The sequence below is a fragment of the Dipodomys spectabilis genome, unplaced genomic scaffold (genome assembly GCF_019054845.1).
Source record: "Dipodomys spectabilis isolate Male_0828 unplaced genomic scaffold, ASM1905484v1 ptg000108l, whole genome shotgun sequence".
Taxonomy (NCBI): Eukaryota; Metazoa; Chordata; class Mammalia; order Rodentia; family Heteromyidae; genus Dipodomys; species Dipodomys spectabilis.
The window spans coordinates 19378316-19405403 of NW_024870785.1; the positions used below are offsets into that span (position 1 = coordinate 19378316).

At 50.8% G+C, this 27088-nt stretch overlaps 1 protein-coding gene and 1 long non-coding RNA gene across 3 annotated transcripts in view; one reads left to right on the forward strand and one right to left on the reverse strand.

Moving 5' to 3' along the window:
* Igdcc4 (immunoglobulin superfamily DCC subclass member 4) overlaps window positions 1–17107 on the reverse strand; it is a 33645-nt gene extending 16538 nt beyond the window's left edge. For both annotated transcript variants that reach the window (XM_042687412.1, XM_042687414.1), the window contains exons 1-5: window positions 17038–17107; window positions 7177–7527; window positions 6359–6500; window positions 2584–2720; window positions 432–572 (exon numbers count right to left, since the gene is read on the reverse strand). In XM_042687412.1, the coding sequence (XP_042543346.1) occupies window positions 432–572; window positions 2584–2720; window positions 6359–6500; window positions 7177–7527; window positions 17038–17107 (841 nt within the window). The remainder of the gene's footprint in view (window positions 1–431; window positions 573–2583; window positions 2721–6358; window positions 6501–7176; window positions 7528–17037) is intronic.
* On the forward strand, window positions 10489–26778 carry LOC122114338. Its single transcript, XR_006148566.1, has 3 exons — window positions 10489–10499; window positions 23034–23039; window positions 26368–26778. It is a non-coding gene; the product is annotated as an uncharacterized LOC122114338 (long non-coding RNA).
* The last annotated feature ends 310 nt before the right edge of the window (window positions 26779–27088 follow it).

The following is a 27088-nucleotide window of genomic DNA, read 5'->3' on the forward strand; positions in this document are numbered from 1 at the left end:
GCTGGCTTTGAACTGTGATCCTCAGATCTCAGCCTCCTGTGTCGCTAGGATGACAGGTGTGAACCACCTGTGCCTGGTTAAGACTTTTTTTCTTTTTGTCATTGCTAGGGACCAGACCCAGGGCTGGATGGCACCTTCCTGGCCCTCAAACACCTTTAACACTGTTGGGAAGAGCAGAAGTAAGACCACAGCCCATCTCCCACCCTCAGGGCTGAGTCCAGGCCTTTTGTGAGTGGAAGGCCCAAAGTGCTGTCATTAGCAGTAAGTTTGTCCATTTCCTCCCAGCCAGACCTGATCTTGCTATCCACCACAGCCAGGCTAGGACACACGGAGTGATCACCCATCCTGCTCCCTGACCTGGGGACCCTTGAATACTACGCCATCCTTTTCCAGTCCCAGTGATGTTTTCCTGCCCTTCCCCCTTCGCATACCTTGTCGGACCCAGGACACAAAAGGAGTGGGGTCGGCAGAAGCCACACATTCCATCACCACGCTCTGCCCAGACACCACAGTGGTGTTCTCTGGGGCTGCCACGATGACCACATCCTGCCCCCTGGTGGCCGTCAGGGAACCTGGAGAGAAGACAGGCCAGTGGGTAACTTTACCTGAGACATTTTGTTGTTGTTGCGTTTGTTGATCGTGGGGCTTGAACCCAGGACCTGGGCACTGTCCCTGAGCTTTTGCACTGAAGGCTAGCACTCTACCACTTGATGCCACTGTCCCACTTCTGGTTTTCTGGTAGTTAATTGGAGATGAGAGTCTCATAGACTTTCCTGCCCAGGCTGGCTCTGAACTGTGATCCTCAGATCTCAGCCTCCTGAGATTAGGATTACAGGTATGAGGCATTGGCGCTCTGCTACCTGAGACATCTTCCCATGCCATAGTACCTCACCTGAGGCTCCCAGTGGCCAAGGGCAGCAGAGGCAGCCATGGATCCATCTGATAGATAAGGAAAGTAAACACCAAGTTCAGTAGAGCTGGGATTGGAACTCAGGGTTCTTTAACCAGAAGAATGAGCCGGGGCGCTGGTGGTTCATGCCTGTAATCCTAGCTACTCAGGAGGCTGAGATCTGAGGATGGTAGTTCAAAGCCAACCTGGTCAGGAAAGTCTGTGAGACTCTGATCCCAAGTTAACCACCAGAAAATCGGGAGTGGAGCTGTGGTTCAAAGTGGTAGAATGCTAGCCTTGAGCAAAAAGGAGCTTAGGGACAGGACCTAGGCACTAAGTTCAAGCCCCACGACGGATCCAAAAACAAACAAACAAACAAAAAACCAAAAAAGACATTAAAACAAAACAAAACAAAAAAGAACCAGAGGAATGGTCTCTGACACCACACCAGAGAAATGGCTGGACAAATCCATAGCTACACCCAGCACTTCCAGTTCCTAGTTCCAGCCACGCTGTGTGGCTTTAGGCAAGTCTCTCCCCTCAAAGGACCCTTGGCTTCTTTGTGGAAAAAAAGCTGCCAGAACTGCAGCTCCCTGAACCCTGATTCCCTGCCAAGTTCTCCTGGTGACCCTCACAGTCTACGGCATGATGGCGAATATCAGGTTTGTCCAGTAGGTGGAGGGAGAGAGCCCTGCAGGAGGGAGAGTGAGGCCCTCTGGGATGAGCAGAGCAGTTTATAACCCAGGGGAAAGCCAGCATGGATTGGGGGGCGGGGGAGGGAGACGAGGAAGAGGAGGAGGCAAGAGAGGCACCCTGGAAGAGAGAGGAGCTTAAAGAGAGATCTAGCAAGCATTTTCCATTCTCAGTTATTATTGTAATCTCTCTGGGCTGGACATTTAATAACAGGGTTATGCAGCGGAGCGAGGACTCAAACCAGGTCTTTCTGACCTCAAAGCTGGTGCTCTTTCTGATCCTGTTACACCAGGGCAGCCACTTTTCAAAGAAAGAGAAGGCCAGACCAGACAGGCTCAAGCCTGTAACCCTAGCTACTTAGGAGGCTGAGATCTGAGGATCGTGGTTCAAAGCCAGCCTGGCCAGGAAAGTCCATGAGACTCTGATCTCCAATTAACCACCAGAAAACTGGAAGTGGTGCTGTGGCTCAAAGTGGTAGCGTGCTAGCCTTGAGCAAAAGAGCTCAGGGACAGCTCCCAGGCCCTGGGTTCAAGCCCCATGACCAACAAAGAGAGGGAGAGGAGGAAAGCAGGGGAGAGAATAGGGAGCATCAGCCAGGGAGCTAGATTTCTACTGCAGAGCAAGCAGCATGCGTAAATGCCCCAGTTTCTAGACAACAGGATACACACCAGGGTAGGAGCACAAGGGGCAGAGGACAGGACTGGAGGGTTCTGACAGCCCTCCTTAAACAACTGACCTTCTCATCACTCCCCAGCCTACCCAAGGGGACACAGAGACTCTGCAGGAAAAGAGAATCCTACACCAAGAGTCAGGGTCTGTGGCTCCAGCCCTAGTGGCTTGGTGACATTGCTTTGTCTGGACTTCATTGCTTCACTTGTTCAATAGGACTTAGCCCCTGTCACCTGTCTGCAGGCTGGGCCTGGACCTCTTGCAGCTTTCTGCTCTAGCATGGCTGGCTCCAGGAACCCTCCGATTTCCCACCAGCTCATCTCCTTCCTTACCTCTGTGGACCACACTGAGTGGGGCCTCAAGGCTGAAACGCTGGCGGGCTGCGTTGGTGGCCACACAGCGGTAGGAGCCCGTGTCACTCTGCTGAACACCTAGGATCTGGAGGACGCCATTGGGAAGAGTGATGAGCCTTTGGGGAAAGAGGAGAGGGAGACTGTGAGGTTCAAGGGAACCACCAGAGGGCGACTCCTAATGAAAGAAATGCAGCCAGGCTCTGGTGGCTCACGCCTGTCATCCTAGCAACTCAGGAGGCTGAGATCTGAGGATCATAGTTAGAAGCCAGCCCAGACAATAGAGTCCATTAAGGCTCTAATCTCCAATTAACCACCAGAAAACTGGAATTGGCGCTGTGGCCCAAGGGGTAGAGTGCTAGCCTTGAGCAAAAATGCTCGGGGACAGTACCCAGGCCCCAAGTTCAAGCCCCTCAACCACCACTACCAACCAACAACAAAAGAAATATTGCAAGGATTCTGATTTTCCTAACAGCTACCACCCCACCCCACCCCACCCACCAAGCCCTTGGAGAGATCTGTCTAGGACAATGGAATTCTAACTGAGGGTACATGAGGCTGATGATGGATTCTGGAAGGCTGGACAAAGGAAGGAACAGTATTTGTGTGTGTGTGTGTGTGTGTGTGTGTGTGTGTGTGTGTGTGTGTGGTTACTGGGGCGTGTGTGTGTGTGTGTGTGTGTGTGTGTGTGTGTGTGTGTGTGTGTGTGTCGTTACTGGGGCTTGAGCTTGCCTGCCTGCCTGCCTGCCTGCCTTCCTTCCTTCCTTCCTTTCTTTCTTTCTTTTGCCAATCCTGGGGCTTGAACTCTAGGCCTGGGGGCTTGAACTCTAGGCCTGGGCACTACCCCTGAGCTTCTTTTTGCTCAAGGCTAGCACTCTACCACTTGAGCCACAGTGCCACTTCTGGTTTTTTCTGTGTATGTGGTACTGAGGAATCGAACCCAGGGCTTCATGTATGTGAAGCAAGCACTCTACCACTAAGCCACCTTCCCACCCCCTGAACTTGCTTTCTTGCTTGGCTTTTTCACTCAAGGCTGATGCTCTACCACTTCAGCCATACCTATACTTGCAGTTGTTTTTGTTTTTGTTTTCTGTAGGTTGTAGGGCTTGAAATCAGGGCCTGAGCTCTTTCCTTGAGTTCCTTCCCTCAAAGCTAGTACCCTACCACTTTGAGCAACAACACCACTTCCGGTTATCTGCTGGTTAAATGGAGATAAGAATCTCACTAACTTTCCTACTCAGGATTGTCCTCAGATCTTGGCTTCCTAAATAGCTAGGATTACAGATGTGAGCCATCAGTTCCTGGCTATTAATATTTTTTAAATATACATAAAGTTGGTGTAAAGAAAAGAATTGGTTGTGCAAATGGTATAAATACTAGTTGAAGCCACAATGTGGCTGTGAATATCTGGAATTTGGGGGAACAATGATTGCTGGTTATCTTCTCTTTTGGGGGGGGGTCCGGTCGTGGGGCCTGAACTCTGGGCCTGGGTGCTGTCCCTCAGCTCTTCAGCTCAAGGCTAGTGCTCTACCACTTGAGCCACAGCGCCACTTCCGGCTTTTTTCTTTTTGCTTATGTGGTGCTGAGGAATCGAACCCAGGGCCTCAGGCATGCAAGGCAAGTGCTCTACCACTGAGCCACCTTCCCAGCCCCTGGTTATCTTCTTTTGTGTGTGTGTGTGCCAGTTCTGGGGCCTGGGCGCTGTCTTTGAGTTTTTGTGCTCAAGGCTAGCCTTTATCACTTGAGCCATACCTTCATTCCTGGTTTCTTTGGGGGTAAATTGGAGCTAAGAATCTCACAGCCTTTCCTGCCCAAGCTAGGTTTGAACCACAGATCTCAGCCTCTTGAGTAGTTAGGATTCCAGGCATAAGCCACCAGCTCCTGGCTGATTGCTAGTTTTCACTGAAGAAAAATGATCCCCCGATTATTTCCTCTTATTAGAAATTAGCGTTAAGTACCAAGGAATTGCTTTGGGGTCTAATCTTTACCATTAGAGGCTGTAAGTATCGGCCCCTCTTCCCTGACAGAGTGTGTGTGTGCACATAGGCCGACATCAAGGCATATGGTCTCATTCCAATCACTGAGCTGAGTTTATGAATAGCATAGTTGCACATGTACTATATCTGGACATGTGTAAAAATACATACCTTGGCCATCATCAAGTTGCTGTTTTCAACATTTCTTTATTCCCTCACACAATGTGCTGGAGCATGTGAGCCTGGCTTATTTATAGATGAGGATTGCTTTTCAGAGAAGTTGGGGGCAAACATTCCCAGAACCCAGGAACTGGCAGCTTCCATCTGTGTGGGCAAGGCCTGTGGCTCTGTGGGTGAGGCCTGTGGCTCTGTGGGAAGCTGCTTGAATTAGATATTGGGAGGGGAACTCTGAACCCCACTGCTTTGTTGCTCTGAGCTAATACAGTTAGGCTCCTAAACTCTAAGCCCACCTTCAGCACAAACTTCTTCAAGTCCTGCAGCTTCCTCTACCCAACCCCCGATTCCCACCTGGGAGAGGCCTGTCTCTAATCCTCAGTTTCTTCATTTAACACTCCAGATAATAATATCCATTTCTTTCTTTTTCTTTTTTTCTTTCTATGTCAGTCGTGGGCTTGAACTCAGGACCTGGGTGCTGTCCCTGAGCCTCCTTGTGCTCAAGGCTAGTGTGCTCTATCACTTGAGCCACAGCACCAGTTCCAGTTTTTGAATGGTTAATTGGAGACAAGAGTCTTTTTTTTTGGTCAGTTGTGGGGCTTAAACTCTGGGCCTGGGTGCTGTCCCTGCACTCTTCAGCTCAAGGAGAGAGCTCTACCGCTTGAGCCACAACGCCACTTCCGGTTTTCTAGTGGTTTATTGGAGATAAAAGTCTCACAGACTTTCCTGCCTGGGCTGACTTTGAACCTCGATCCTCAGATCTCAGCCTCCTTAGTAGCTAGGATTACAGGTGTGAGCCACCAGTGCCTGGTAATATCCACCATCTTACACATCTTACATCTTATGTATTATGTACCAGCCTTGGAAAGAAAGTCCATGAGACTCTTATCTCCAGTGAACCTGCAAAAAAACAAGATGTGGTGCTCTGGTTCAAATGGTAGAGCATCAGCCTTGAGTGAAAAAAAAAAAAAAAAAAAAGAACCGAGGGGCAATACTCTGGCCCTGAATTCAAGCCCCAGTATGGACACAAAAAGGAAACAAAAAAGGAGGGGTAACAATGTTTGACAAGAAATGCACTCATTACCTTACTCGTGTAACTGCAACCCCTCTGTACAGCATCTTTACACTAAAATAATTTTTCAATAAAGGAAACAAAAAGAAACAAGAAAAGCCAGACACCAGGTACCTAGCTACTCAGGAGGCTGAGATCTGAAGACTGTGGTTTGAAGCCAGCCTGAGCAGGAAAGTCTGTGAGACTCTGATCTCCAATTAACTACCCAAAAGCTAGAAGTGGCGCTGTGGCTCAAGTGGTAGAGAGCTAGTCTTGAACACGAAAGCTCAGGGACAATGCCTGAATTCAAGCCACAGGACCGCATTCCCCCCCCCCCCAAAAAAAAAAGAAAGAAGGGAGGAAGAAGGAAAAAGGAAGGAAGGAAGAAAGAGAGAGAGAAAGAGAGGGAGGGAGGGAGGGAGGGAGGGAGGGAGGGAGGGAGGGAGGGAGGGAGGGAGAGAAAAGAAAAATTCTCACAGCAGTCACAGGGCTATTTTCTACCAAGGTATGTGTGGCTTCGAGACGCAACCCCCCCCCCCCCCCCCAGAACACTCACCGAGGCTCTTCAGGCAATGTCACCTGGTCCTTCTCCCAGGTAATAACAGGTGCCGGCAGCCCCTCAGCGTGGCACTGGAAGCGAGCTGTTCCATTCTCCTCCACTGTCTGAAACTCCGGGTGTAGAGAAAAATCTTCCAGTGCTAGGGGTCAGGACAGCGGCAAAGTGAGTGTGTTATGGAAAACACACAGCAGAGCAAAATTGAGACCAAGGGGAACACAATTGGAAAGAAATAGCTAAAGAATCCAAACCCGTGATTACGGGTTAGACCACTGGCAGAGTGAACTTCATGGTTTCTCTGCCCAGTCATGGTGGTTTTAGTGCCTACTGATAGCCCTAAGAGATGATAGCTGGGAGTTGGGGGGATGCGGGGACGGGGTGGGGTCCACTCACTTTCCTGTGTATAGACACAGCTCCTGGGCTGATCCTTTTTGTACATGTGTGTGCCAGTCTTGGGGCTTTGAACTCAGGGCCTAGGCGCTGTCCCTGAGCTCAAGGCTCTACCATTTGAGCCACAGCTCCATGTCCAGCATTTTGGTGGTTAATTGGAGATTAGAGTCTCACAGCCCTTCCTGCCTAGGCTGGCTTTGAACCCTGATCCTCAGATCTCAACCTCCGGAGTAGCTAGGATGACAGGTGTGAGCTATCCTTGAGCAAAAGAAGCTCAGGGACAGTGCCTAGGCCCTGAGTTCAAGTCCAGGACTGGCCAAAAAAAAAAAAAAAAAAAAGAGGGGGGCGTTTGTGCAGGGAGCTAATTGCACACCTCACACCCCAGGTCTCCTGGCCCCAGCATGGCAACCCTGGATGCAGGTACTTACTGGCAAGCTTGACCACTGCAGCCTGGCTGGCAATCACTCCGAGAGGGCCATGGACCAGGCAGGAATAACTGCCTTCAATGGCGCTGAACTCCCCAGCTGCTTCCTCATCTCTATCAGCCATTGCCAAAGACCAGGACAGCCACAGGGAGCCGTTGGGGAGCAGGCGCAGGTGGTCGTGTTCCACGAGGGTGTGCCCATCTTTGCTCCAGGTCACCTTGTTGGCGGGTCCAGTGGCGGCAGTCCCCAGGCTACAGTCCAGTATGGCGGCCTGGTCTGGGCCCAGGATCACTTGCAATGGCCCCGCAGCGCAGCTCAGCTCTATACTTGTCTCCTGTGGTGTGGGCAGCTCCCCTGGGGAGAGGAGGAGGCCGCAGAGCTATCAGTGTGTGTCTTCCCTGCTCCTGAGCCACTGAGTCAGAGATGGGATCTCAGCCTCCTGAGTAACAGGGATTACAGGCGTGAGCCACTGTGCCTGATGCACCTGCGACGCTCGTTACTGTTCAACTTCTTCCCCCCCCCCCCCCATGAAAAGGATCCAGGATACAACAGCATTATTCATGATGTCCCAAACAACCCAACCATTCTTCACCCGATGAGCAGAAAAGCATGTTATTGAGCCAGCCAAATGAGTGAAGAACTGAGTTGTGCTCCCTTGTGGATGAACCTTGAACACCCTAGACCAGTCACAAAATGCCCATTTGCATGTTCTTGCTTCCACGAAGTGTTCAGAACAGACACGTCTACCACAACATAAAGGAGATGACTGATCACCAGGGGCTGTGGGAGAAGAGGAGAGATAGACTGCTCTTGAGCATGAGGTCTCTTTATTTTTCTTTGTGCCAGTCCTGAGCCTTGAACCAGCGTTTGGTGAGTTCTCTTTTGGGGGGTAAGAAAAATCCTGTAGAGCTGGGTGCTAGTGGCTCACACCTGTCATCCTAGCTACTCAAGAGGCTGAGATCTGAGGATTGTGGTGCAAAGCCAGCCCAGGCAGGAAAGGCCATAAGACTCTTCTTTTTTTGGGGTCCAGTCGTGGGGCCTGAACTCTGGGCCTGGGCGCTGTCCCTCAGCTCTTCAGCTCAAGGCTAGCACTCTACCACTTGAGCCACAGTGCCACTTCTGGCTTTTTTTTCTTTTTGCTTATGTGGTGCTGAGGAATCAAACCCAGGGCCTCATGCATGCAAGGCAAGCACTCTACCACTGAGCCACCTTCCCAGCCCCCCATAAGACTCTTATCTCCAATAAACTACCAAAAAAAAGCTGGATGTGGCTCAAGTGATAGAGTGCTGGCCTTGAACAAAAAGGTGCAGGGACAGTGGCCAGGCCCTGAGTTCAAGCCCCACAACGGACAATAATAATAATAATAATAATAAATGTCCTAGCTGATGATTATGAAAGAGCTAAGTAGGCCCTGCCCATGGAGATAGGACCTAGACTGAGTTGGATTCAGAGCAAACTCCATGGGACTGAGTTCCAGAGCCAGCGGCTGCTTCTGCTCAGGAGACTGGAAAAGCTAAATGTTCCTGCTGGCAGCTACCATCTGCAAGGCCAGGAAGGGGGCAGTTCCTGGGTGTCCTGACCCACACAGAGGAAGAGCCTGAGTGGAGGGAAGATGGAGGAAGGAATGCCTCCCAGGGTTAGGCAAAACCACAGAAGGGAAAGCTGAGTCCCTTAACCTACATTTTAGTGGGGGTCAGTCACCATTACTCACAGAGAAATGCTTGGTTCTTCCACAGGCTGATCTGCTAACACTCCAACCCATAGACACTCAGTGACCCAATCTCTCTCTCTCCTCCTCTGTCCTGAGACCTCCTAGGGCTTGAACTCAGGGCCTGGGCACTGACCCAAAGCGATCTCGCTCAAGGCTAGTGCTCTACCACTTGAGCCACAGCTCCACTTCCAGCATTTTTTCCCCCTGTCAACAGGAGATACGCATCTCCCAGACTTTCCTGCCCAAGCTGGCTTCAAACAGTGAGCCTCAGATTTTAGAGATGACTTTTTATTCATCAGGTGGCAGGTCCTGGCTACCAGAGAGACATATGGGACCCTCAAAAAGCAGAAGGGCTAGGAAATTAGAAAACACTTCCTATTGATTTGTTTGGTGCTGGTAACCAGGGCTTGAACTCAGGGCCTGAGTGTTGTCCCTCTGCTTTTCCCCTCGACGCTGGTACCCTTGTAAAACCCCGCCTCAGCTTCCAGCTCTGCATCATGATCCACAGATCCCAGCCTCCTTGGTAGCTAAGATTATAGGCATGAACCACTGGCACCAAACTTATTCCTCTGTGTGTGTGTGTGTGTGTGTGTGTGTGTGAGAGAGAGAGAGAGAGAGAGAGAGAGAGAGAGAGAGAGAGAGAGAGAAACAGAGAGACAGAGACAGACAGAGACAGAGACAGAGACAGAGAGAGATATTTGGGGGGGTGGTAAGGAATTAAACTGAGGGCCTCAGTTTACAAGAGAATGCAGTCCTTTCTATCTCTAAGGCCTTAGATTTCATGATGCAAACTCTGGGTTGGGGGAAGGCCAGGCCAGGCTCTCAGCCCCAAATACCCCAAGTCCAGCCACAGAACAGTTGGCTTAGGTTTTAGGGGAGAAAAAAAAAGCCCCACATGACATGAATCCCTGAACCCTCCCGCTCCTGAAAGCCTGTCCAGGGCTTGGAAAATCCCCTGCTGGGCTGAACAAACAATGTGAACACTGGGGCCCTAGCAGCTGCTGGGTATCAGCACCCTGGGCTCTGGCAGGCAAGACCAGGACTGCAGCCAGGGCCGGGCGGCTGGCTGGGGAGTCCAGAAGAGCTTCAATTCCCTTTCTGAATATTCATAGATCAGCAGATGTCTGGCTTTGCCACCTCCAAGGAGCCCAGCAAGGCAGAACAGGGAAAGCAAGAGGGAATCAGAATGCAGAATGAACAGGGTCTCCCTCAGAGAGCAGCTGCAACGTGCCATCAGCCATTTTCCTACCCAGGCTAGCTTTCAAACAGCGATCCTCACATCTCAGCCTCCTGAGGAGTGAGGATTACAGGCTTGAGCCCATTGGAATGGAAATGTCAGCAAAACCTGAGGTCTTCCTTTTACAGATGGGGGGAAATTTGGCCTTTCTTTCTAGGAGACAGAAAACTGTCCTTTAACTTTTTAAGCAAATGAATCCAGCATCAAGATGAGAATTGCCCTTGAATGTGGGGGGAGGGCAGGAATCAGTGGCTCACACTTGTAACCTGAGCTACTAGAGACACTGAGATCTGGCTGGAGGCCAATCTGGGTGAAAAGTTTACAAGATACCCCCACCCCATCTTAACCAATAGCTGGGTGGGGTACACCAGCATGCCAGTTATGTGGGAGTCTATGATCAGGAGAATGGTGGTTCCAGGCCAGCCCTGGCAGAGAAAGTTTGTGAGACACCCCTCTCCCCCACCCCCACCCCAGTTTCAACAGAGAAATGCTGGGCGTAGTCGTGTGCACCTGTCATCTGAGCTGTGGCGGGAAGCATATGGCAGGATCATGGTCCAGGATGGCCGAAGCCAAAAGCAAGATCCTAGCTCAAAAATAACTGGAGCTGCCTGGTGCCAGTGGCTTACATCTGTCATTCTAGCTACTCAGGAAACTGAGATTTGAGGATCGCAGTTCGAAGCCAGTCCATGAGACTCTTCTTTCTTAAGTAACTACTTCTTTCTTAAGTAACTAAAAAGCTGGAAGTGGGACTGTGGCTTAAGTGGTAAAGTGCTAGCTTTGAGTACCAAAGTTCAGGGGCAGAGCCCAGGCTCTCAGTTTGAACACCAGGACTGGCACACACATGGGCACACCCACAATAGTAACCGAAGCTAAGGGGCTGGGTATGGCTCAAGCGATAGAGCACCAAATAAAAGAAATTTAAGAGTGCTGGCTCGGCTGGATACTGGTGGCTCATGCCTGTAATCCTAGCTACTCAGGAGGCTGAGATCCGGAAAGTCCATAAATCTCTCATCTTCAATTACCCAAAGAGCCCAAAGTGGAAGTGTGGTTCAAGTGGTAGAGCACTAGCCCACACACACACACACACACACACACACACTTTTGGCCGCAGCACCCTCCACTTTCCCAGGAGATGCAAGGTAGTCAGTTTCTTCCATTGGCTTGTTCACATCCCTTCCCACTCTAGGCCCCTCCCACCAACAGGTGGAAGGAATGCTGGGAAGGTCTTGGTCCTCCTTCATCTGCAATGCTGGTGTGACTGGCCCATGTCTTGGTCCCCTCAGGGGACCAGGTTTCATGGACTTTTTTTTTGCCAGACCTGGGCTTGAACTCAGGACCTGGGCACTGTCCCTGAGCTTCTTTTGCTCGAGGCTAGCACTCTACTCCCTTGAGCCACAGCTCAACTTCTGGCTTTTTCTGGTATATGGTACTGAGGAATTAACCCAGGGCTTCATGCATGCTAGGAAAACACTCTACCACTAAGCCACATTCCCAGCCCCTTTCATGGACTTTTCTGCCTGGGCTGGCTTTGAATCTCAATCCGCAGATCTCAGCCTCCTGAACAGCTAAAATTACAAGTGGACATGCCAAGACACACTAAAATGACACAAAACTGAGCCAGCACAAGGCTGGCAACCCCACACTTGGGAGACAGAGGTAGTAGGATCAGGAATGTGAGGCCTGTAGCTTGGGCTACACAAGGAGAATCTGTCCAGAAAAACCACACACACACACACACACACACACACACACACACACACACACACACACACACACACGAAGACATGGAACCCATTTCCAAGCCTTATTTTTATTTATTTTTTTTGGGGGGGGGTCTGGTCGTGAGGCCTGAACTCTGGGCCTGTGCGCTGTCCCTCAGCTCTTCAGCTCATGGGTAACGCTCTACCACTTGAGCCACAGTGCCACTTCCGGCTTTTTTCTTTTTGCTTATGTGGTGCTGAGGAATCGAACCCAGGGCTTCAGGCATGCAAGGCAAGTGCTCTACCACTGAGCCACCTTCCCAGCCCCTCCAAGCCTTATCTATAAAAAAAAAAATAATAGGACCTGGCCGGGCATCGGTGGCTCATGCTTGTTATGTTATTCTGGAGGCTGAGATCTGAGGATTGAGGTTCAAAGCCAGCCCAGGCAGGAAAGGCTGTGAGACTCTTATCTCCAATAAACCATCAGAAAACCAAAAGTGGCGCTGTGGCTCAAGTGGTAGAGCACTGGCCTTGAGCTGAACAGCTGAGGGACAATGCCCAGTCCTAGTGTTAAAGCCCCACGACCGGAAAAAAACAAAAAACAAAAACCAAAGCCAGTCTGGTCAGAAAAGTCTGTGAGACTCTTATCTCCAATGAACCACCAAAAGGCCATAAGTGGAGCTGTGGCTCAAGTGGTAGAGCACTAGCCTTGAGCCAAAAACCTAAGGGACAGCTCCTGGGGCTTGATTTTTGTCTCTCCTGCCATACTCTGCATACATTTCAGAGCCCTGTGATGAATTAATGAGCAACTTATTGAATCATCCAGGAGTCTTGGGTCTACACCTAAGAAAGCTACAGATCCTTAGTTTCCCCAATTCCAGTGACCTCAGGGTCTCTACGTTCAGAGGATGCTTAGTCTGTAAATCCAGTAAGAAGCCAGGTACTGGTAGCTCCTGTCTATAATCCTAGCTACTCAGGAGGCTGAGATCTGAGGAGTATAGTTCAAAGCCAGCTAGGGCAAGAAAGTCTCATCTCCAAGGAACTACCAAAAAGCCGGAAGTGGAGCTATGGTTCAAGTGGTAGAGTACTAGCCTTGGGAAGAATAAGAAGAAAAAAAAAAAGAAGTGGTGCTGTAGCTCAAGTGGTACAGCGCTTGCCTTGAGCTGAAGAGCTGAGGATCAGCGCCCAGGCCCTGGGTTCAAGCCCCAGGACTGGTACCAAAATTAATTAATTACCTAATTAATTAGTTAATTAAATTCAGCAAGAAGACAATAGTAGCTGACAGAAGACAGCATGTTGGTCCCCAGGACATCCTCTCTGGTTTCCTTCTCGGGCCCCTCTAACCAGGCTGGGGTCCTCTTGCTCAGAGCTTCCCCCAAACGCCCCCCGGGGAACTGGAAGCCTTGGGTGTGCCTGAGAATAACATCTGTTCTGCATCTGGGATTCTACCTCCAATCCGGTGGCTGTACCTCAGGGGACTGGAGGGCAAGGAATGAAGTGGGGGAGGGTGCATGCAGACCCCAGCTAGATCAACAGGCCTCCTTGTGTGGAGGTGAAGGATGCGGAGAGGGTGAGCTTGGCATGTGTGTAACCAAAACCCACCAAAGGGTGGCTGTCCAGCACCAGTGTGGTGACCGAGAGCCAAGAGGCTGATTCACCCCCGTTTAGTCTAATCCTGTAACTCTGGGCAGTCACTCTTTCTGTGAAATGGACTCATGCTAAAACCATTTCTATATTTCTTCAAGTGTGTGTATGTGTGTGTGCGCGTGCGCGCACCAATATTGGGGCTTGAACTCTGAACCCGGCCACTGTGACCTTAGCCTTTCGTCTCAATTCTGACATTCTACTATTTGAGCCACAGATCCACTTCCAGCTTTTTGATGATCAGCTGCAGATAAGAGTCTCATGGACTTTCCTCCCTGAGCTGGCTTCCAACAGTGATCCTCAGATCTCAGCCTCCTGCGTAGCTGGGATTAACAGGCATGAGCCACAAGCGTCTGGCTTGTCTAGTAATTTACTTCCCTCTCCCTTACTCCCTATGTGTTCAGTCTGTCTTCATGCCCTGGACAGCCCCTTCCCTTAATCTACATTCTTTGGAATCTAACCACTGTGTCCCAACTGCTGCTTAGACTAGTTGCCATCCTGTCTTCTGGATTACTAGCTCGGCCTCCCAAGGAGCTGGCAATTCCTGCCCCCAGCCCTGCCCCATCCATTTTCTACACTGGCTGCGAGCCTGAGCTTAGAACTGGCCCAGGGTGGGGCAGGGACTCTTCCTCCAGTCCAGAAAACTAAGCAGAGTCCTTCACGAGCTGGGTCCAGCCCCCACTTCGTACTCCATGATCTGTGTCCATCCCTCCTCCACCAGCCCCTGGGCTCTAACCTCCAGCCAGACTTAGCTTCATTCTACCAACTAAACCTCAATCACAACCAGCAACTGGTGCCTCATGCCTATCATCCTAGCTACTCAGGAGGCTGAGATCTGAGGATGGTAGTTCAAAGCCAGTCTGTGCAAGAAACAGTCTGGGAAATTCTTATCTCCAATGAACCACCAAGAAAGCCAGAAGAAGCCGGGCGCCGGTGGCTCACGCCTGTAATCCTAGCTACTCAGGAGGCTGAGATCTGTGGATCGTGGTTCAAAGCCAGCCTGGGCAGGAAACTCCGTGAGATTCTTATCTCCAATAAAACTACTGGAAAACCGGATGTGATGCTGTGGCTCAAGCGGTAGAGTGCTCGCCTTGAGCTGAAGAGCACAGGGACAGCACCCAAGCCCAGAGTTCAAAGCCAGAAGAGCTATGGCTCAAGCAGTAGAGCTCTAGCCTGGGCAAAAGAATTCAGGGACTGGGGCTGGGAAGCTGGATCAGTGGTAGAGCGCTTGCCTTGTATGCCTGAGGCCCTGGGTTCGATTCCTCAACACCACATAAGCAAAAAGAAGGAAATGGCACTGTGGCTCAGGTGGTAGAGCGCTAGCCTTGAGCTGAAGAGCTGAGGGACAGCGCCCAGGCCCAGAGTTCAGGCCCCACGACCGGACCCCCCCCCAAAAAAAAAGAATTCAGGGACTGAGCCCAGGCCCTGAGTTCAAGCTCCAGGACCAATGCATGCATGCATGCACATGCACATGCATACATACACCCAAAAAAACCCTCAGCTCCAGGATCAGCCAGAGAGAAAGGGAGGGGGGGAGAGAGAGAACGGGAGGGAGAAAGGGGAGGGAGAGAGAGATCACACACGCATACACACACACCCCAAAACACCTCAATCACCTCTAAGCTGTCCTTTCTGGGAAAGTCCCCCCCCCCCCCATCTGTCTTCTTTAGGAGTGCTCTGTTCCATGTCTAGCTCTGTTGTCACTGTTTTCTCCAGCAAAGCCTGATCTCACAGTGACTCAGGAGCCCCTCTTCTGAAGGTGTCACTCTGGAACCCCATTTCCCAGATTGAATGCTTAATGCCTGCCCAGGGACGTGGTGGTGGCATCTCCTGCCTTCAAAACACATAGGCACATGCTGGTCTATTTCCAGGGCTCTGTATATATACTGTGAATGAATGATGACTCTGCTCCAGATCAGGGTGGCCCGTGAGAACTCTAGAACTGTCTGTGTCCAAGCCCATAGAGCTTGAACGAGAAGGAGGGAGTCAAGGCCAGACCATCAGAGCCCGGCCTGGGGCTCCAGCTGCACTCCCAAGCGGGGAGAGGCCAGATCTCCCAAGATGAGACCCTTGCTGGAGCCCCGAGGGTGTCTGATGGAACTCGGGGTGCAGTTACTAGGCCCATGCCACCTCACTGGGTGAGGACTTCAGTCCCAGAGCTTTGGGGGAGAACAGAAGGGGGAGGGGGAACGTATAACTATTTCTCAAAATCCCAGGGGCTCCAGGAGGACAGAACCTTTGACATTTCCCCCTCCCCATCTCCCCCCACACACACACACCTCCTTACTAGCCCCACCCCAAGCCTGGCCCGCAGTCCTGGCTGGAAAGGGGCGTGTCTTATAGAGAGAGGCAGAAAGTGGGGTCCAGCAGTCCCTGGCACTCTCCCACCCGCTGTTTTCCTGGAGATGGGCCTGGGGCTGGCCAGGCGGAGGCTCTCCCCTCCCGTCCTCCCCACTCCCTCCCACGTGGCCTGGCGGAGTCTCTGGAAAGCTGCAGCAGCTGGAGAGCAATCCCCCCCTCCCCACCCCCCTCCCCAAGTCCCTCCCAGGCTCGCCCCGGACACATCCTCAGCTTCCCCCCACGGCTGGGAAGACAAGAACGAGGCGAACAAAGCGGGCAGCCCATCCCCCTCCCGGGCCCGGACACCTACCCTTCGGGTGTGGAAGGGGGGGGGGCTCCCCCCTCCCCAAACTCACAAACTCACACTCGACCTTGCGAGGCACTGGGCTCACACGTGGAGACTCCATCCGCCCCCCCTTCTTCAACCCTTTCTCCACTCTGCCCCAACCCAGCACTGGGTGGTGGGGACCGGCCCAGGAGCCCCGATCGACCTCGCTCACGTTTCCCCTGGGGGTGGCGCAGGGGTGACACGCGTCCCCAACCTGAGAGCCCGGGTCGGACGCGTCCCCCCTCCCGCAGCCCACGCTGGGCCACAGGTTTTGGAGGGGGGAGGGCAATCCTTCCACCTAACTCCCCCCCAGGGGGGACCCCCCCCACGGACCACACCCACCCACCCACCCGGCAAAGTTGAGTGCTGTGCTCAGTCTATCAACGCCCCCCCCTCTCCCCGTGACCCCGGAATCTCCAGCGTCGCCCCCAACCACGGGCAAGGACACTCCCCAAAAGCCAAGGCCAAATTCGAGCTCAGCCCCCCCCCACCCCCCGCATCCACGCTCACACAGGCTCCCGAGGCAAATGGAGGTGCGGGCGCGCACCCCCTCACACGCACGCATACACACACACGCGCGCGCGCGCACAGCGCCATCCCGACGCCCGCGCGGCCACGCGGAGAAGCGACACCGCAGCCACCCCGCGACCCCCCCGACGCCACGCCGCGGCGGCCCGGGCGCGCAGTGCGGGACACCGCACGGTCCCCGCCACGCGCGCGCGCGCCCGCAGGCCAAGGACGGACACGCACACACACACACACACACACACAGCGCGCACAAGTCCGCCCCGCGCCCCGCGCCCCGCGCCCCGCGCCCCGCGCAGCGCCCCGCAGCCCCGCCAGCCCCGCGCAGCCCGGGCGCGCCATCCCGCCGCCGTGCCCCCCGCGCCCCGGCCGCACTTACCGCGCGCCGCCAGCAGGCAGAAGGTCAGCGCCAGGAGCCCGCGGCCGCGGCCCGCGTCCCCCCGCGCCATTTGGGGCCGGGCTCCGGCCGCCGCCGCCGCCGCCTCCCGGCGCCTCGGCCGCCGCCGCCGCGGGGGGAGGGCGCGCCGGGCGGGCGGGCGGGCGTCAGTGGCCCGGGGAGGCGCTGCGCCGCGGGCGGGGGCGCGGCCTCGGGGGCCCGGGCCCGAGCGGGGGCCGGCGCGGGGGCCGGGGCCGCGTCGCCCGCCCCTCCATCGCCATCTTGGGCGAGCGGCCCGGGCGGGGGCGCCCCGCCAGCGCGGCCTCCGTGCCCCCGCGGGGACCCCCGCGCCCCCCGGCGCCGTGCGGGGCTCCACGCCGCCCGGGTCCGCTCGCGGCCGCCGCTGGGCTGCGGAGCTGTCTCCGAGTCTGCGGCTCGCGGGCTCCGGGTGTCCATGTCTTCCCCCTGTCTCGGCCCCAGCGCTCCTCCAGCTCGCTTCCAGCCTCCGTGGGGGCAAATCGGAAGGCCAGGGGTGCGGGTCAGGCGGCCCCTTGGCCGGCCGTGTCCTGTCCATTCCAGCTCCGGCCTGAGTCCCGGTTAGCTTCTCCATACGCTGCACCCCCAGACCCAGCGGAGGCCGGGCCAGGTCCCCCTTGATCCCCATCCCCATTGCCATTCCAGGCTTCCCTCCTTGCTCTGCAGCAACCCGACCAGGCAGGGCGGCCTTTCCTCTGTCCACTGCAGACAGTGCTAGATTCAGATGTGCTCGTTCTCATTTTACACGCGGGGAAACTGAGGCTTGGGGAGGTGAAGGGACTTGGCAAAGGATAGGAGGTTAGGGAAGAGCAGCTCAGGGACCTGAATGTGGTGTGTGACTGTGGGAGATTGTCTCCACTCCTTCATGGTCAGTGTGTGTGTGTGTGTGTGTGTGTGTGTGTGTGTGTGTGTGTGTGTGTGTGTGTGTGTGTGTGCTTGCGTCAGTGCTAGAACTTGAACTCAGGACCTAGGCTCTGTCCCTTAGCTTTCTCGCTCAAGGCTGGCGCTCTGCCACTGAAAGCCAAAGCAACATTTTCAGCTTTTTGCTGGTTAATTGGAGATAGGAGTTTTGTGGTGGGGAATGGTGAATTGATGAATGGTATGATATTGATCAAGATGCACTGTACTGGTCTGGAGGGGGAAAAAAAAACGGGTAGAAAGTGAAGGAGGGATGACATTGTTCAAAAAGAAATGTAGGGGCTGGGAAGGTGGCTCAGTGGTAGAGCGCTTGCCTTGCATGCATGAGGCCCTGGGTTCGATTCCTCAGCACCACATAAGCAGAAAAAGCCCGAAGTGGCGCAGTGGATCAAGTGGTAGAGCACTAGCCTTGAGCTGAAGAGCTGAGAGTCAGAGCCCAGGCCCAGAGTTCAGGCCCCATGACCGACAAAAAAAAAAAAAAAAAAGAAATGTAGTCATTACCTGACTTATGTAACTATAACCCCTCTGTACATCATCTTTACAATCAAAAGTTTTAGAAAATTACAAAAAAAGATACATTGTACTCAGAACCTGATTTCTGGAATTGAAACACCTTTGCACAACTAAGTAAAAATAAAGTTGAACAGCAACTTAACAATCCATTTCATTAAACACACACAGACAAACTTGCCAAACATCGATGACCCATACATATAATCCTAGCTACTCAAGAGGCTGAGATCTGAGGATTGAAGTTTGAAGCCAGACCAGGTAGGAAAAATCCATGAGGCTCTTATTTCCAATTAACCAGCAAAAAGCTGGAAATGGAGCTGTGGCTCAAGTGGTAGGGTGCTAGCTTGGAGGGAAAAAAAGTTCCGAGACAGTGCCCAGACCCTGAGTTCCAGTCCCAAGATTGGCAAAAAACCAAAAAACTCAGACTTTCCTGCCTAATCTGCCTTCAAACCCCAGATTCTCAGATTTCAGGATCCTAAGTAAGTAGAATTACAGACATGGGCACAGGTATTCAGCTCTGAGCTTTTCTTTCTCTTTCTCTCTTCTCTCTCTCTCTTTTTTGTGTGTCGGTTATGGGGCTTGAACTCTGGGCCTGGGCACTGTCCTTCAGCTCTTCAGCTCAAGGCTAGTGCTCTACCACTTGAGCCACAGCGCCACTTCCAGTTTTCTGAGTGGTTTATTGGAGTGGTTTATTCCTACCCAAGCTGGCTTTGAACTGTGATCCTCATATCTCAGCCTCCTGAGTAGCTAGGATTATAGAAGTGAGCCATTGGCACCCAGCTCTCTCTTCTTCCTTTCACTTGCTCAAGGGTAGCACTGTAGCACTTCAGCCACAGTGCTATTTCTGGTGTTTTCTGTGTATGTGGTACTGAGGAATTGAACTCAGGCCTTCAAGCATGCTAGGCAAGTACTCTACCACTAAGATACGTTCCCAGCTCAGCTTTAATTTCTTTCTGTGGGGAAAAAAAGTGGAAGAAATTATATTACGTCTAATTGCCATCTTTACTGTACTATGAAGATCAAATGGACCACAAAGATGTCTTGAGGGAACCCTGAACGTAGCCAGGCACTTCGCATACAAAGTCAGACCATGGTACTGGGTGAGAATGAGTCACCAGTTCCTAAATTCTCTGTAGGAAGGACCACATGATGTGCAGTGCTGCTTTTCTTCAAAGTGATGGGCAATACCAGAAGATCAGTCCTTGAAGCAGGTCTACAGGAAGTAGTTGAGGCCAAGCAGAGTCCATTGATTCCCACCCAGAACCTGCTGCTTTGCCAAGGTACTGAAAGTGGAGTCTGGCTTCCCTCCTTTCCCAGCATCTATCATCTCCCAGGATTTGGCCTGCCGGTTCCAAGTCCTGGAGAGCAGAATTCTCCCACTGGCAGCTGTGGAGGGGTGAGGTCAGATCAGCCGCTGGAGAGCCAGCTTCAACCCCATCACTCCCACCTCAGGACTGAACTCAACACTGGCCACACAGCAGTTTTCTCTCTCTCTCTCTCTCTCATTGGTCATTGGGCTTAAACTCAGGATCTGGGCATGCTGCCCCTGAGCTCTTTGTTCAAGGCTAGTGCTCTATCTCTTTGAGCCACAGCACCACTTCCAGTTTTCTAGTGGTGAATTGGAGTTAAAAATCTCATGGATGCCGGGCACTGGTGGCTCACATTTTAATATCAGCTAGTCAGGAGGCTGAAATCTGAGGATTGAGGTTCAAAGGCAGCCCAGGCAGGAAAGTCCCTGAGACTCTTATCTCCAATTAACCACCAGAAAACCGGGACTGGAGGTGTGGTTCAAGTGGTAGCACATTTGTCTTGAGCTGAAGAGCTCAGGGCAGCACCCAGGCTCACCCCCCCTCCCCCCCCCCCCCCAATAAAAAGTCTCATGGACCTTTCTGCCTTGGCTGGCTTTGAACTGCAATCCTCAGATTTCAGCCTCCTGAGTAGCTAGGATTACAGGCATTACTAGCCACATACACCTGTCTTTTCTTTCTTTCTTTTTTTTTTTTTTTTTTTGTCGGTCGTGGGGCTTGAACTCTGGGCCTGGGCGCTGTCCCTCAGCTCTTCAGCTCAAGGCGAGCGCTCTACCACTTGAGCTACAGCGCCACTTCCGGTTTTTCTGGTGGTTTATTGGAGATAGGAGTCTCACGGTCTTTCCTGCCCTGGCTGGCTTTGAACCGCGATCCTCAGATCTCAGCCTCCTGAGTAGCTAGGATTACAGGCGTGAGCCACCAGCGCCCGGCCTTTCTTTCTTTCTTTCTCTTTCTTTCTTTCCCTTCCTCCCTTCCTTCCTTCCTCTTTCTTCCTTTCTCTCTCTTTTTTTTTTTTTTTTTGGTCTTGGGGCTTGAACTTGGTTTGGGCACTGTCCCTGAGCTCTTTTGCTCAAGGCTAGCACTCTACCTCTTGAGCCACAGCACCACTTCCAGTTTTCTGGTGGTTAAGTGGAGATAAGAGGCTTTGAACCACAATCCTCACATCTCAGTTTCCTGAGTAGCTAGGATTACAGGCATAAGCCACCAGTGCCCGGCCTAAGAAACATTCATAATTCATACTTTGATGTTTCTAATATAAAGGTCTTACTAATGTCAGTATCTTAGTTTTAGGAAAAACGAGGAGAAAGAAAAGGGAATAGGAATAGGACTTGATTCTCAACAGGCTAGGATGGTGTATTGAAGCATAACAGCAAGAGGCACAGCATTCCCGTAGGTAGGGAGGCTGTGTGAGGAGGTTGGATTGGAGTTGGCCCTTTTATAGGGTCTGAGTAAGGAGGCAGATGTTACGGAAAAAGCGATTAGGTCTAGGGAGGAGGGGGAGTCTGGTTGGGCTCACAATGGAATGTTTACAGCTAGGCTTAAGTAGATGGCCCTGCCTGCCCTGCCTGACGCAGGCAGTCTGCACCTATCTGGTGTTTGTATGCACCTGTGCACCTGGGATAATAGAGTAGGGGTCAATCCTTCACTTAGACTTAGGAAATATAGCAGGAGTTCTGAAGTGAGAGTCCTCGAGACATGCCAGTATCTTTCTTCAACCACCAACTAGCCCAGTTTCTTGGGAGTCAGCCTGTTTGTTGGTACCAGCTCTGCCATTTGCCAGATGCATGGTGTGCAGGCCTCATTTTCTCATCTCTAAAAGGAAAGAATGGTTCATTGATTTTTGATATCTTTTTTGGTGTGTGTGTGTGTGTGTGTGTGTGTGTGTGTGTGTGTGTGTGTGTGTATACAGGTTCTGGGGTTTGAAATCAGGGCCTAGGTACTGTTCCTGAGCTTTTCTACTCAAGGCTAGTGCTCTATGACTTGAGCTACAGCTCCACTTCCAGCTTTTTTGCTGGCTAATTGGTAATAAGAGTCTTATAGAGGGGCTGGGAAGGTGGCTCAGTGGTAGAGCACTTGTCTTGCATGCATGAGGCCCTGGGTTCGATTCTTCAGCACCACATAAGCAAAAAAAAAAAAAAAAAGCCGGAAGCGGTGCTGTGGCTCACATGGTAGAGAGCTAGCCTTGAGCTGAAGGGCTGAGGGACAGCGCCCAGGCCCTGAGTTCAGGCCCCACGGCTGGACCAAAAAAAGTCTTATAGGTTTCTGCAGGCCTGGCTTTGAACCACGATCCTCAGATCTCAGCCTCCTGAGTATCTAGGATTACAGGCATGAGGCACCGATACTCAATTGGCCTCTTCATTTTTTAAGGATGTTTTCTCTGGTGGTAAACAAGTAAACAGCTCAGGCTTTTCTGAATGAGAGGTTGGGGACCTAAAGCTGTGGTCTTTTCTCTCTGGTATACCTCCTCCCTGATACACTTACTTTGGCAAATTCTCCTGTTGAGATGTGGTTGGGGAGTGGGCACACGTGCAGGCCTGGCATAAGTGTGGTATGTAATCACTTCCCAGCTCAGCCTCAGTTTTTCATACAGAAAGCAGTAGACCAGCTGATTTCTAAGAATCTATTCTGGCTCCAAAGTTTGGTGGAAAACAAAACAACCAAACAACTTCTACTCTTCTCCCTCAGAGACTCTTTACTTTGCTGGTACACTTAGGGAGTGTGTAAAAATTAAAAGGTGGCAAGACCCTTCCAGTTTTGAGGTAATTGATCTGGGAAGGACTCAGACATCAGTGATTTTTAAAAGCTCCCAAGGCAACCATAATAGCAACCAGGGTTGAGAAGCAACATTTCTCTAGACTGAAAGCCTCAGTGGGGAAGGGGGGGAAGGGGCAGGGAGAGAAAGAGTAAAAATTCCATTGATCTCCATTGCGTTCTTTTGGTCTATAGAAATGTTTTTGTCTTTTGTTATTGTGCCAGTACTGGAGCTTGAATTCAGGGCCTGGGTACCATCTCTGAGTTTTGTTGCACAAGGCTAACAAAGTACCACTTGAGCCATAGCTCCACTTCTGGCTTTTTGGGTGGTTAATTGGAGAGAAGAATCTCAAGGATTTTCCTCCCTGGGTTGACTTCAAACCATGATTCTCAGATCTCAGCATCTGAATAGCTATGATAACAAGTGTGAGCTCCAGGAACCTGGCTTTGTGGGGCTGCTTTTCAGAATAGTAGTGTGCTGTCTGGGTTACCGTGGTTCTTGCACTACCTTGAAATCAGGCATATGATGCCTCCAGCTTTGTTCTTTTTATTCAAGATGCTTTGGTTAACTCAAGGTCTTTTGTGTTTCTATGTACACTTTAGATAATTTCTCCCTAATTCTGTGAAGAATGTCATTGGTATTGTGATGGTCATTGCACTGAATTTTTTTTTTTTTTTAAGATTTTGTTATATGGGTGATGTACAGGGGGTTACAGTTACTGAAGTCAGGTAAAGAGTATATTTCTGCTGGGCACTGGTGGCTCATGCTTGTAAACCTAGCTATTTAGGAGCCTGAGATCTGACGATCATGGTTCAAAGCAAGCCCAGACAGGAAAGTCTGTGAGACCCTTATCTCCAATTAACTACCAGAATACTGAAGTGGCTCTTTGGCTCAAGTGGTAGAGCACTAGCCTTGAGCTGAAGAGCTCAGGGACAGTGCCCAGACCTAGAGTTCAAACCTGACTGACCAAAAAAAAAAAGGAAAAAGAAAAAATCTTATTTCTATTTCTTGGAGTTCATTTTGATAAAATATTTTGTGTGATCAGATGCACATAGTCATTGTGCCCTTCTGTTCTTCTCTTGAGTATTCTCCTTTGGTCTCAGTGTGTGTGAATGCTGAGAGACCTGAATAATTTATTATGTATCATATTTTACATCTAGCTTCTACATGAGAGAAAACATGCGGTTTTTCTCTCTGAGTTTGGCTTAAACTGCATTGAGTCATCAATGGCTTTGGGTAGTTTGGACATTTCAACTATTAATTCTCAAATTTGTGAACCTGGGAAGTTATCTTTCCTTTTTGTGTTGTCTTCAATTTCTTTCATCAATGTTTTGTAATTTTCATTATAGAAATCTTTCCCTTCCTTGGTTAAATTCCTAAATTGTTTTTTTGGTGGGTACTGGCGTTTCTGAGGGCCTCACACTCTTGTAGCTTGCTTGCTCACGACTGGAACTCTACTACTTGAGCCATGCCCTTCAATTTGGCTTTTTTCCTAGTTGATTAGTGACAATCTGGCTCTGAACCTTAGTCCTCCAATGTCAACCTCCAGCCTCTGTTGGCTCATGCTTATAATCCTAGCTACCGGGCTGGGAAAGTGGCTCAGTAGTAGAGTGCTTGCCTTGCATGCATGAGGCCCTGGGTTCAATTCCTCAGCACCACATGACAGAAAAAACCGGAAGTGGCACTGTGGTTGAAGAGCTGAGGGACAGCACCCAGGCCCAGAGTTCAGACTCCACCACCAAAAAACAAACCAAAATCCTAGCTACCGAAGAGGCTGAGATTTGAGGATCAAGGTTTGAAACTAGCCTGGGTTTTAAAGTCCTTGTGACTCTTCTCTCCAATTAACCACAAAAAAGCCAGAAGTAGAGCTGTGGCTCAAGTGGTAGAGTGCTAGGTTTGAGGGAAAGAAGTGGACAGCGCCCAGCCCTGAATGCAAATGCAAGAAACATACACATTAAAAAAAGACCACTCACTATATGTATGTGTGTGTTTTTGTGCATCATGGGGTCTGAACTCTGGGCCTGGGAGCCACAGCACCACTTCTGCTTATGTGGTGCTGAGGAATTGAACCCAGGGCCTCATGCATGCAAGACAAGCGCTCTACCACTGAGCCACCTTCCCAGCCCTTCTCTTTCTCTCTCTCTCACACACACACACATACTTGTCAGTTGTGGGGCCTGAGCTCTGGGCCTGGGCACTGTCCCTCAGTTCTTCAGCTCAAGGCTAGCGCTCTACCACTTGAGCCACAGCGCCACTTCCGGCTTTTTTCTTTTTGCTTATGTGGTGCTGAGGAATCAAACCCAGGGCCTCATGCATGCAAGGCAAGCACTCTACCACTGAGCCACCTTCCAGCCTCCCTTCTTATATTTTTTGTGCTGGTTTTGGGGCTTGAACTCAGGGCCTGGATGCTTTCCCTGAGCCTCTAATTGTTCAGGCAATATTTTACATACAATTTCAGAGGGCTATCTATAGAATTCTATTTCAAGCTCTGTTCTGGATCATCAGACAAAACCAGGCTTATTTTAGAGGGGCCCATCTGCTTCCTGCCATTTTCCAGTACAACTTCAAATACATTAAGACCTGTCCAAGAAGCCTCCGAGAAAAGTGTTACACCGAAGGAACCCCCTCAAAAAAAATATTTTTTTTTTTTTGCCTGTCCTGGGGCTTTAACTCTGGCCCTAGGTGCTGTCCCTGAGCTCCTTTTGCTCAAGGCTAGCACTCTACCACTTGAGCCACAGTCTCACTTCTGGCTTTTTCTATGATTAGAGATTAAGAAGAGTCTCACAGATTTTCTTCCTGGGAACCACGATCCCCAGATCTCAGCCTCCTGAGTAGCTAGGATTACAGGCATGAGCCACTGGCACCTGGCTTCCCTCAAAATTCTAAAAGCCTACAGAAACCACTGACAAATCCATCTAACTCCCAGAGTCCCCAACTGCTGGAGTAGAGTCTGCTAACCCCTGGCTCCAACAAGCACCACCTCCACTAGCAGTATAATGCTGGCTGCTGAGAGCCAATGTATCCACACAGTAGCTCTCTGCATGCCTTCCTCTGGGCTGGAAGCATGGCGGCTAGTGTTTACACTGAAAACTGTGCACACCAGCATTCACCCTGTCTCCCATCTCCATACCAAGCACACCCCCTCGTTCAGTTCATGAGCATTAAGGACTCCACAGCTGTCAAGCAAGGTTGTAGCAACAGGGTGGGGCGGGGGAGGCAGGCAGGGAGAGGATAGAGAACAGACATTCCAATAAATTTCAGCAGCATCTTTATTTGCAACCAAGAACCTGTAATAAAATGCAATGAAACGCATGTTTCATTTTACATGATTAAAAAGCCATGTAGCTGAGACTGAGAGAAAAAAGAAAACCCATCAACATATTGGAGTCAGACATGCAGTTCATTTTATACAAGTCAGTGCTTAAAACAGCAGGCACTTTATGCTCTAAAATTAAAAGACCTTTAACTCCAATTTTGCTGAAGACAACATAAATCTGTACTTGGGTTATCTGAAAACATACAGACACAACTCTGGGTGAGGGACTTCTGAAACAGTTGCAGGGGGCTCAGCAGGGTGTGTGCACAGGTAGCTATGTTCTAGGAGAGGCTGGGTGGGGTTGGGGAGGTGAAGGGAGATTCTGTAGCCCCTTCTGTCTACTGGGAAAAGATGTTCCACATTACATCTTGGCTTAGATAGGGCCTTGTCTTTAGTTCTAGCCAGGAGCTGTAAGACGTACTTCCTAGCTTAAGGGAGCACGCTACTCTACACCCCGTTCCCCAAATCTTCTATTCTCCAATGTTCTCCAGAATGTCATGTACTGCTTCATTAGTAAGCATGCTTAGCATTTACTTTAGAATGGAAATAGTCACCATTTTATGTGATTACCCTTTAAAATGTTTTATAGGAATATATTAATAAATATATATTTAAAAAAAAACCCTGCTTTTCTCTACATCATTTAACTATTTACTAGGAGGCAGGGTTTTCTGGTTGGAGCCTAGTACTGATTAGAAACTCATGTGGTCATGGGTACATTTTTTTTCTCTCTCTAGTATGCAGGTTCTTCCTTTAACAAATGAGAATATTAGAGTCTATTAATGATTTATTCCAGTTAGAAAAGTTTTGAATCTGCACTGAGACATCTTACAGGAATCATACTACCTAGAGGATGAGGCTATGGAAAGGTGAGATGCACCTTATGTAAGGAAAACAAGTAGTAAAAAAGGAGCAAGCACCCTACCTATAGTTCACTGCCCTAAGAGGCTGTGTGTGGCTGTGATGTCATCTTCCTGTGTGAGGCTTTGGAGAAGAGCCTAGAGGGAGGAGAGGGAGTGGTACAAGGGGGAAAAGACCTTCACTCCAAATCAAGTCTGCAGACCAAAAGCTACTGACTTTCTTAAGTTGCTTCCACAAGGGGGAGGGGGCCTCTAGTAACTTCTTTCCTGATTACTCTTTGTGATTCTTATAAATCAGTTCAGTATAAAAATCAATTATGATTTTCTTACTCCAACTCTGTTCTCTACAGAA